We start from the raw sequence: 12163 nt of genomic DNA on the forward strand, positions 1-12163 counted from the left end.
TGGTTTGTTATGGTTTAAAATTAGCCGTAACTCATGTTTCACACGCCACTAAATTCCGCTAAAAGCGTCACGAAGCACTCGGCAGTGACTTTAATATAGCATTACGATGTTCCTGAAGAATCTTAATAGGAGGAGCATATGTTTCACTGCTAACACGCACATCTTAACGTACAGAAGATCAGCCCTTACTCCTGGAATGGAGTTTTTTTAAATCATTAATCATTCAAATTATCTAGAAAATATGACGCCTTATACAAAATTATCTAACAATAAAATCACCTACTGAACTCAACATGAGCTCAGACTTTTTCCGTTAAAGCCGTTGCATATACATTTTTCCTGATATACAGATAAATGTAAATCACGGTGTACCACAGGGCTCCAGTTTCGGTCCGATTCCGTTTCACTTTTCTCGCATTTCCTGGACTATAAAATGTTCTCTGTGGGTTTTTTTTTTTTTTTTTTTTTTTGGCACGTCCTGTTAAGCTGAGGAGAACATGATAATGAAGGCCAGCAGATCAACCTTAAGAGTTCTTCAAGTGTTCATGATTGTTAGCTTGCAAAATAAAAAAATTCTACATGGAACAATTTGTGATAGGGAAACACTCTGATGTATGTTCCTACATAGAACTCAGAGGAACATCCAAAGAAGCTTTAAACTTCTGAGCGATTTGTGTGATAATCTTCTATAATTAGAATGCAATCTTCAACAGCATCTGAACTTTACTTTAGAATAAACTTCTGAGTTTTTTTTTTAATTCTTTCATGGACATGATGCTTTATTTTCATTCTGGTTATCGATTTCCTGCATTACCCACAATGCCGTGCTGATAACAGTGGTGCAGTGGGTGCAATTCAGCCCTCGCTTCATCTCTACATAAAGATAACGATGCGGCGGCGCTTTAGTCCTTTAGTCTGCCCAGCTTTCTCAACACTTCTCTCTCTCAACACTCTTGAGAGTTCCTCTTCTCTCAGCTAAGAACAGAAAGCTGAGGCTGCAGTGGTTAGAGGATCACCAACACTGGGCAGATGAAGACTGGAGAAACGTAGCCTGGTCTGATGAAGCTCGATTTCTGCTGAGGAACACAGATGTAGAGTCAGAATTCAGCACCAACAGCATGAATCCATGGACCCAACCTGCCTTGTGTCACCAGTCCAGGCTGGTGGAGGTGGTGTGATGGTGTGGGGAATGTTTTCTTGGCACGCTTTGGGCTCGTTAATACCAATCAGTCATCACTTGAATGCCACAGCAGCTTATCTGAGTATTGTTGCTGATCATGTGCATCCTTTCATGGCCACCATTTACCATCTTCTAATGGTTTATCATTCCAGCGTGATGATGCATCGTGTCACAAAACACAAAGTAAAACTCGTCTCAAACTGGTTTCATGAACATGACGATGAGTTCAGTGACCTTCTCAGTCACCGGATCCGAGTCCAGTAGAACATCTTCGGGACGCGGTAGAACGGGAGACTCGCAGCGTGAAAGTGCTCCTGAAAAATCTGCAGGAATGGCGTGATGCGATCATCTCAACATGCACCGGAATCTCAAAGGAACGTTTCCAACATCTTGTGGAATCCTGACATGAAGAACTGATGATGTTCTGAGAGCAAAGGGACCGAGAGCCTTACACAGGGTTAGTGTAGTGTTCCTAATAAAGTGCTCAGGGAGGGTAACTCCATGACGGTGTGACACCAGCCACAAGCAAAATGTAGGAATTAGGATAAATGCTAACATCTGAAAAAAATAAATGATTAAGGAATTAAGGAAGAATTAAAGATTTATCAAGAAAAAAAAGAAAAGAAACAATACACTATTCTAAAACTTTATCTTTCATCTGTGTTTGTTAAAAGGTCCGTAAATAAGTCCAGTTATTCTAGCTGAATAAATTATTAAAGATCCTGTACGGAGTGTGTGTGTGTGTGTGTGTGTGTGTGTGTGTGTGTGTGTGTGTGTGAGATCAGAACACTAGAGGGAGCAAGAAGTCAACTTTACACTCATTTACACCCCGAACACCGAAATGCAGAGCTGAAGTGTTCTCAATTCACCTAGAAATAATAATAATAATAATAATAATAATAATAATAATAATAATAATAATAATAATAATAATAATAATATGAGTGTGTGCAAATGTGTTGTTTAAACAGTAACATCCAACAGTGTATCTGCTTATTTAAAAAGAAAGGAAGATAGATAGATAGATAGATAGAAGGGTGGATGGACAGATAGATGGATAGGACAATGGATGGATAGATAGAAGGATTGATGGATGTATGATAGATAGATGGATGGACAGATAGATGGATAGAAAGATAGATAGATGGACAGATAGATGGATAGAAGGATGGATGGATGGATGGATAGATGGGTGGATAGAAAGATGGATGTATGGGTGGATAGAAGGGTGGATGGGTGGATAGAAAGATGGATAGATGGATGGATGGATGGATAGAAGGGTGGATAGAAAGATGGATGGGTGGATAGAAAGATGAATGGATGGACATGTAGATGGGTGGTTGGATGGATGGACAGATAGAAAGATAGATGGATGGATAGAAGAGTGGATGGATGGATAGAAGGGTGGATGGACAGATGGATGGGTGGATAGACAGATGGACAGATAGATGGATAGAAAGATGGATAGATGGACAGATAGATGGGTAGAAAGATGGATGGGTGGATAGATGGATGGATGGGTGGATAGAAGGGTGGATAAAAAGATAGATGGATGGGTGGATAGAAGGGTGGATAAAAAGATAGATGGATGGGTGGATAGAAAGATGAATGGATGGACATGTAGAAGGGTGGATAGACGGATGGGTGGTTGGATGGATGGATGGATAGAAGGGTGGATGGACAGATGGATGGATGGATGGATGGACAGATGCTCATTTCCTGGTCATTTCCCATCTTTATTGTTCTGGTGCGCTCTCATCGCTCAAAAGCCAAGCCCCGCCCACCTCGTCAGCGATTGGCTGCTTTTGTACGGTACAAAATCGCGCCCATTCCTAGTGTACTCAAATCCCATTCGGCGCTCGCGCAAATCAGCGCTGCGGTAGTTGAATCCTGATTGGCTAACTCCAACGTCACTCACTCTGGAGATCCCCGCCCCTATTTTCTGGGGAGACATAAAGACTTCCACGTTATGTTTTTTCAGCTCTCAGTCGCTTTAAGACTGGAGTGCAGGGAAAAGGTGTTTAAAGAAGACTTTATCTCGACTGTGGCTGCTGAAATCAAGATTATGTTCCTGTCAGAGATTCAGACATAGCGGAGAATAAATCCGGAAAGATTTACATTTCTGTATGTGAGTATCTTTTCATTTCTAACGCAAATGTTTAGCTACTTTGATTAGTCTTCAGTCTGCCATCACACAAACAGGATCATTTTCAGTATAATTTAACTTCACAGTCAATAAGAAACTCTTAAATAAGTCTTTAAACGTGGTTTAGACTGAAATATTCGCTCTCAGTTGGATTAAATAGTCATTTATACTGAAGTCTTTTCACTTCACTGCATGCCAACGCACTGATCTGGAGAAACCCTGGGCTGAGTCCCAAATGGCCGCCGACGCCACTACGTAGGGCGCATGACGCCATTACGTCGCACACTACTTAGGGCGCCTTTGTAGGGAACATAGGGCTGTTTGGGATTCGGCCAGCTGAGACTTGACGCTAGCAGTATTAGCTAGCTCATACAAAGTCTGATCGGGTTTATAAACACAGTTTGGATAAATGTTTTAAAATTAAAACTTTTTTAAGTATTTTTGGAAGATTAAAGGAATGTTTTAGGGTTTAATTTTAACAGAAATGTTGTTACCGTTAGCTAATTCGTTTAGCTAAGCTACAAGTAGCACAGTGCTCATTATAGAGTAGTAATAACTCTCTCTTTATAACATTAATTTAATTTTTAAAAAGTTTTTAAATGTATTTTTTTTATAATTATCACATTTTATTAGTAGCTAAATATGCTTATTTTTTGTTCATTGTTACTTTATTTTTGTTACAGATTAAACTCTTACCTATATTTTATGTTTTATAACGTATATATTTTTTATAATATTTACTTGTTTATTTTAAAATTGACATTTTTTATTTATTTTCTTTTTTATTTATTTTGGTTAGTATTATACTGCATTATAGTGCATGTAAAAAATTACTCAAAATTGTCAAAAATTTTAAATGTTTTTTTAATGTTACATATTTATTTCTTTATTTTTTAATATTTAAAAATATATTTTTTAATTTTATTTAATTTTTGTTTTGCACCATATTATACACATTTCACTTTATATAGATTTTTATTTGCAATTTTTATTTTTTTTGTTAGCATTATATATTTATTAATTTAGTTAGTTAATTATTTAGTTAGCTATACTTGTATTTTTATATTTATTTGTGCTTTTTCCTTTATTTATAAATTTACTTATTTTAAAATTTATACCTACAAACAGTTTTTTAAATATTTCATTAGAATTCTGTTTATTAAATTATTTTTTTACAGTACAAAATATATATATATATAAAATAAACTCTAGAGTGATGTGGAGTTTTGGAGTGATGTAAATTTTTTCTTTTTTAATTTTATTTCAGCTGTAAGAATTGACATTATTAAATTTTTTTTTTTTTTTTTTTTTTGGCATCTCACATCGCAGCATTATTCACGTTCTCATGTCATTTTATCTCTAATGTCCGTGTTATTCCAAGGTCGTGTGTGTGTGTGTGTGTGTGAGAACAAGATTTCCGCAGACGCAGCAGAAACACAAACCTGTTCTGTAAAGAAAGAAAGAAAGAAAGAAAGAAAGAAAAAAAAGAAGAAGAAAAACGGAAAATAGTGGCTCTGACCCGGTCATAGTTCACTCTCTAATAATCGTTTCGCTTCTGCGGCGAATAACTGACGCTGTTCTGCGTCTTTATCGGTGTAGTGCGACGTCAAATAACAACTAACAATGTGTTTCTGAAAGGTAAATAAATAAACAAATAAATAAACAAATAAATAAATAAATAAAAACAGAGCAGCCGAGTGTGTAAGGATGAAGGTAGCGATCAGTGACGGAGCGAAGTGACCGAAATATCGTATCGCGGCGATGGAACGAGTTTCTACGCTACACGATACGCATCATAATCCACGCGTACAGGTTTACAAACACTAGTGCTTAAATGTAACTATAAACGGATAAAAAGAAATATCGTATCTTTTTTTTTTTTTTTTTTTTTTAGTAAACAAAGTAATGGTAAGTGTTAAGTGGCTGTGGTGTAAGAGGAATAAAACACTCCGTGTTGTGCTGTTAGAGGAAAATAATCCACGCCGGTTGTGGTAACAGTAACTCCGCTTCATCACTTCATCACATCGTTGATTATTTTCCTCCGGCTGCACGACACGGAGTGTGTTATTCCTTATTTCTTACGTAACAACGTAGTAATCGCAACGTTTCTGAAATAAACTGAAAGAGTTACGTGGCTGTAAAACGTGAGAATGTTTCTCATGGTAACGAGAGTAAAGTTCACGTTATTTTGTTCGTACGCAACAGCAACGAGACGATGATACGATTTTATAAAAGAGGACAAAAAGGCGTTGTTAATTTTTTAATTTATTTTTTTATTTTTAAAGAACATAAAGTGCCATGTTTGTCTTTTTTTCAGATATTTTTTTCCACAGATGTAAAATTTGCATAAAAACACGCTCCCGGTGATTATTCGCAACAAGATGATTTTATAAAAGTGGACAAACAGGCATCGTTAGATTTTTATTTTTTTATTATTATTATTTTTTTAAATACATCAAGTGCCATGTTTGTCTTTTTACAGATTTTTTTTTCTCTCAGATATACTTTTTTTGCTCCTGGTGATTATTCGCACATCTCGACACCTCTGCGTTCCTGAATTTCTGTCTCCGGGCTCTGATCCGACGGACCATTCCGTCTCTTCTCTTTTTATTTATTTATTTATTTATTTATTTATTTAAATGACTTTCCCCCGAGCTAATGGAAGTTGTTTTTTTTGTCGTTGTTTTTTCCCCCTCGGTGTTCAGACAGACTTCATGCCAGTCGCTGATCCGTTGAACGTCGTAAACCCTGAAAACGTTGCCAAGGTTTGATTCCGACTTGGGGGTTAAAAACAAAAAAAGCCCTGAAGTGAAAAGCGCCTCACTTCCCTCTTTTTCCGCTGCGGCCGGAGTGAAGACGCACCGGAATACCAACGCTCCGAGTGAAAGGATCCTGAGGAAAATCGGTCAGAAACGCTGACAGAGAGAACATTCGCCAGGAGAAGGAGCTTTATTCTCCGGTTAAAAGGTGTCACTTGTTCGTGTTTGTGATTCTGCGACTTTGGCGTCGTTTCCGCCGTTGTTGAGCGACGGTTGCCGTGGGAGACGGGATGAACTTCGGAGGAACTTCTTTACGAGCTCGGCGACTGTTTAATTACTTTAAGTTTAATTACTCCTCGCTGGGCGAATTTACGGCGATTCTTTTCTCCGCCGCAGTCCATTTCCTCTCTCCGGATGAATTCGAATTCCCTCAGCTGATTGGTCCGAAGGTGTTGATTAATTTTCTCTAACAGCAGCTCTGACAGTAGCGCAGGTTTATATTAATGCGCTCGTACGGATACGTTATCGTTTCTATAGTAACAGATCGTTCACAGAGAAGTTTTCTTAAAGTAAAGATGTGTTTCTGTAACATTTATGGAAGGAGTCTCCAGCGTCAGCGCTTTGTAACAGTCAGAGCTTCGTAACTTTAAGTTTTCCGACATCTCGAGTTTACAAAAAAGCTACGTTTTTTTTTTTTTTTTTTTTTTTTGTCCGAGAAAAAAAGAGAGGCTGGCGAGGGAACGACTGTTTATAGCTGCTATAACGTAACGTAATTTACGTTATCGTTTCTATAGTAACAGGGACGTGTACAGCAGACGCTCCACTGATAATAAACGGAAACCAAATCATTGATATTAAGTTTTCCTAAAGTAAAGAGACGTTTATTTATTTCTGTAACTTTTATGGAAGGAGTCTCCAGTGTCAGCGCTTTGTAACAGTCGGAGGTGAAGCTGTAACTTTACGTTTTTTGTTTTTTTTGTTTGTTTTTTGTTTTTTTGTCTGAGAAAAAAGAGAGGCTGGTGAGGGAACGACTTTTTATAGCTGCTATAACGTAACGTAATTTCTGTCACGTTAAACGTAAAAATTTAACTAAACGAATAAAAAAACTACGAAGTGTCGTTCTTTAATAAATAAAAACTAGAATCGTTGGTCATTTGCTGCGGTGCAAGAGGAATGAAACACTGAGGGACGAGTTCCTCACACCACGCGGAAGGGAAGTTCTTTTAATTAAAATAAAGAAAAATAAGAATAATTAAACGTTTCTCAGAAAAATAAAAAGGAAATAAGAACTAAAACGGAATAAAAGACACAAGGACCGAAGTTTGGATTTAAAGATGGAGGAAGTTTTGAGCTTTGTGGAGATTTTCAGGGTCCAACGTTAGGAGCTAAATTCTGCCTCTTGTCTTCTTTTTCTTCTTTTCTTCTTCTTCTTTTTTTTTTTTTCTTAAGGAAGCTGCCACTCTGAAGTTTCCATCTTTCCATCTTTCCTCCTTCGTGGTCGTATTATTTGTTGTAGATACGAAATTTAAACATAAAACCCTCATTAAAGACGGAACTGGAAGCCAAAACCACTGGAATAATTTCTCCGGCCAAAATCGAGCCGTTTCCATCCACTTTATTTATTTATTTATTTATTTATTTATTTAAAACCAAACAGAAGTCAGTTCTGTTACTGCGCTGAGACACAGCTAACGCTGGAACGATATGACGATGTAATATCGATATCGTGATAAATTATTTCGGAGATATCGTAGATATCGCACGTGATATCTCTTTCAGACTTTTTTTTAATAGCAATAACGAACTCTGATTGGAATTGTGCATTTTTTTGTGAAAGAATTTATTAAAAGTATTAGAATTATTTTTGAAATTTTACTTTCAGGTTATTTTTATAGATATGTAATGAAACACTGCTGTTTTGCTGTTTTTGTTACCAAACCTGCATATCGTGATCCATATCGTGTATCGTAAAAATCGTGTTAAAAGTATCGTGATATGATATTTTTGTCGTATCGTATCGCTCACCCCTAGGAGTCGAATAAATTTGGATGTGGATGTTTTATCTATCTATCTATCTATCTATCTATCTATCTTTTGTTTATTCTTAACCACTGGAGCAATTTCATTGGCCCAGAATAAAGCAAAGGACGTGGAATTTTACATCATGTTACTCCACAGCGCTGTTAAATTCTGAATCCTGATTGGTCATTTTTCTATAACTTACGTTATCGTTTCTATGGTAACGGCTCATTCACAGGGACTCGTTTATGTTGCGGACGCTTCGCACGGATAAATGGAGTTTTTAATAAAAAAAAAAAAAAAGTTGATGCAATAAAGTTTTCTGTAAAGAGACGTTCATTTTGGTTTTTTTTTTTTTTTTTTTTTTAAACACTTATGGAAGGAGTCTCCAGTGCCAGCGCAGAGGGAAAGCTGTAACTTTACGTTTTTTCCAGTTTACGTTTCTTTGCGATTTCCCAGAGTTCACCAGTTTCCCTTTTTTTAAATTGAAGAAAGAGGAAAAAAAAAAAAGAGAGACTATGACATAAGAAAGAACAGGAACTAATTTTTCATGGAGTAGCTATAAACAGATAAAAAAAAAATTGAGTAGCTATAAATGGATAAAAAAAAAACAGATTATGACGTATCGTTTTAATAAATAAATTAATAATTAAATGAATAGTAATCGTCGTCGAGTTGCTGTGGTATAAGAGGAATAAAAACACTTCATAATCCACTTCAGGTGTTGGCTGTAACTCCGCTTCATCACACACTCGGTTGTTGATTATTTTACTACAGCAGCATGCCCTGAGTGTGTTAGTCCTCACTTTGGGTCGTTAAGGATCTTTGCTAAGGTTTAAAGCGAGTTTAAAAGAGAAAGATTAGAAATGAATAAAATTTCAGAGCTCACAAGAGCTTATACCTGTGTAAAGAAACAACTATAAAGATGAGAACTAATCACGTAACCACGGAAACAATAATAATAATAATAAACAACTGTCCCAAAAAAAACCCCGAAGGATTACACCTCCTCACCTCCAACCTCACGCCGTTTGTTTTTCGTGTAGAGGATCTGCTGTGTCTTGGGACCGATGCAGACGCCTCCTCAGATCTTCTCGGTCAGTGCCTGCTCTTGGGTCAGCAGATTTTGTCGCTGTAAGTGTGTTTGTTTGTTTGTTTGTTTGTTTGTTTATTTATTTACAAAAAGACATCTGATCCCTTCCACTGGTTTCATCCCTCATCGATCTGATTCTGCATCCAAAAAAAAAAAACCCTCATCCCTTCTTCCCTGCATTTCCTCGTGCATGGCCTGCACCACCACGAAACAGCATGCGCTGACACACACACACACACACACACACACACACACACACATTCCCGGTTTGTTAAAACATTCACATCCTCGTTTCAGGAACTTTCAGTCCCAGTTTCAGTGTTTGTCAGTGTTCGTAAAAAAAAAAACCGAGTGGATGCTAAAATATTTAAACCACCGCTCCTCATTGGAATTGCAAATTTCCGAAGATTCTCGAGGCCGGATTTCGTTTTCCAGACTTGATGTCGTGACGTGGAATACTGTACGGATCTGGATCAGTCAGTAAGATGCATGCTTGGAATTGAAAATGGGGTTGTTTTGGTTTTTCATGGTGTAGGAGATCGGAGATCACGCGTGGCTTTGCAGGAGTGTTGGCTGGACGAAGGAAAAAAGAGGGGGCGTGGCCAGACGTACGTAACACGTGATCGTTACATCATTACGGCGGAAAAAATACCGGAAACTTGTTACGAGTCGACTGCAATCTTAGCATTAGAGATTACTTACCTTTTGTTTTTTTTTGTTTGTTTTTTTAGGCATTTTTTTATTAGCCGTTCACAAGGTCAGGAATGTTTACGAAACTGAAGTCGAGACTGTAAATAAACGTAACGCGTTTTTAGCTATAAATAACCTCATTTATATAAAATTATATAAAGAGCATGTGCTCTGTAGTGAACAGCAGCAGAGATGCTTATTGAATTGTTATATAGTGAAGTCGCCCCGATAAACATCACGCCATTTCGTTTAATTGTTGTTGCTCTGAAGTCAGACAGAATGTTATTAACGTTCGTACAGGAAATTAGTATTACGACAATTTATTTATTTTTGTCAATCTTAAAGCTGCAGATACGACGTTTTCCAAAAACATGAGGGCCTTTCGCACCGCTTTAGTTCCAGAACTAAATTTACGGTACTAAAGTACAGGGCGATTTTGCGTGAACTATTTCCCAGTACCGTTTAAAGGGTTGCATTCGCACCGACAGCGGGCACTAGGAAGTGACGTAAGCCGGTCGACAGCGACGTCATTTGTGCGCGGCGTTCATCAACGGAAACAAAGAAGAACAACGTAAACAACCGGAGGATGGAGGACGCTGTGATCGGAGCTGTGTGTTTGTCGTGTCTCGCGTCCATCTATCGCTGTTCTCCATACTTGTGAAATAAGTCGACACTACAGTATGTTTACACGGCGGTTTAAATCATGGCGGGTGAGGGCGTTTTCGTACGTGTTTGGCCAATCAACGTCTACTTACGTCACGGACAGTACCAGTTGTGCTGGTTAGACCCTGCTCCGGAGTAGGAGCTCATTTGGTTCTCGAAAAAGGCAGTCGGTACTAAAATCACACCCAGTTCCGGAGGTGCGAAAACGCCAAAAAGTGGGTAGTTCCACAATTAGTTCAGGTACTATGAAAAGGTTCCCGCGGTGCGAAAGGCCCTATTTAGGACTAAATCTTCCGACTTGATAGCCGTTGTGATAGTATCAGGAAAAAAAATGACAGATTGTCCGCGTCATTCAACCGTCATTCGTTCCCAGCCAATCAGACGCTGGCTTTCAAAATCTCAAAATACAGCTTAATTTCTATTAATTTATTAATTACTGTTAAGCTTGTGCAAGATTGATCATAATAAACAATTTAATTATCCAGAACTGATTTCTGGAAAACGAACATTTCCACCATTTCAGGTTAAAGGAGTGCAATCGGAAACTTAGTTTCCGTCCACAAAGCAAACATTTTCACTCTCGAGTGTTCGAACGAGTCTAAGAGCTGATCTGTTAACAACGTATTAAATAACTTTCTAATCATCATCACTATTAGCGTTATTTGTAAAGTGTTAGCTTTGATACGTCACTGTGGCGTAATAAATCTTTTTCAACATCGGTTCCTATTTTTCTTTACAAAATCCATGTTATTTTTGACCGTTTTCAACTGAAAATGACGTCAACAATTCGTAGCTACGCATAATTAATTTATAAAGTAGGGATGTTATGACTGGGGCGTCGTCATGCTGTAATAGTTGAACGACTTTTTAAATTTAAATTTTTTTTTTTTTCGGGCACAAGGCTCCGCTTTTCCTTACAGCCGCTCTTTCAGCTAACAACAACAACAACAACGTGATAAATACTGACAGTGTACGAGATGTTATGGGAAAAGTCGTTCTCAAAAATACCTTTCTAAGAAAAACTATTTTTGATTTCTTTTTTGTTTTTTTGTGTTATATGTATGTATGTTTATATACAAGGAAGATTTCATAATAAATTTTTCCTTTAATTTTCAACAACAGCTTATGTGTTTTTAAACGGATTAACATCGTGAAACCTGGATATTTCGGACTGACTCGTTCATCCGTGAAAATTTCAAACCATAACACCCGTACTGATTAACAGCGAATAAACTATATCGAGCAAGAAGAGTGTATAAAATTAGCCAATATATTACGAAGCATTATTGGACTTGTTGTATTTATACGTTTATCAGTGCATATGTACGGTTTCCTGCAGCATAATTTCAGCTTCTTTTCTTTCTTTCTTTTAAAACCACTGCATGGATCAATGAATAAGAGCTTGGCTTGGAAGACGAAACCTCATTCTGCTCTTAAACGTAATAGTCTCAGTAAATATAACATGAATTACAGGCTCTGAATTAAGCTCTTAATTCATTGTTGGCTCCTTAGTGTCTAACCGTAAAGAGCCTCCGCTGGCCGTATGGCGTCGAGGATAACAGACTGTCTCTCGATTATTAAAAAATAATGCTTTATTGTATTGTGATGTCGTT

At 37.4% G+C, this 12163-nt stretch overlaps 1 protein-coding gene across 8 annotated transcripts in view; it reads left to right on the forward strand.

The window, feature by feature from the left end:
* Positions 1–3101: 3101 nt before the first annotated feature.
* LOC113546658 (kelch-like protein 25) overlaps positions 3102–12163 on the forward strand; it is a 28084-nt gene continuing 19022 nt past the window's right edge. For 2 of the 8 annotated variants that reach the window (XM_026946621.3, XM_026946623.3), the window contains exons 1-2: positions 3102–3308; positions 9151–9238. In XM_026946621.3, coding sequence (XP_026802422.1) covers positions 9175–9238 — 64 coding nt within the window. In that variant the 5' untranslated portion in view covers positions 3102–3308; positions 9151–9174. Of the gene's footprint in view, positions 3309–9150; positions 9239–12163 lie in introns of those variants that run through there. The other 6 variants (XM_026946622.3, XM_034305885.2, XM_034305886.2 and 3 more) reach the window with 6 other exon arrangements.

Source organism: Pangasianodon hypophthalmus, chromosome 7 (genome assembly GCF_027358585.1).
Source record: "Pangasianodon hypophthalmus isolate fPanHyp1 chromosome 7, fPanHyp1.pri, whole genome shotgun sequence".
Classification (NCBI taxonomy): Eukaryota; Metazoa; Chordata; class Actinopteri; order Siluriformes; family Pangasiidae; genus Pangasianodon; species Pangasianodon hypophthalmus.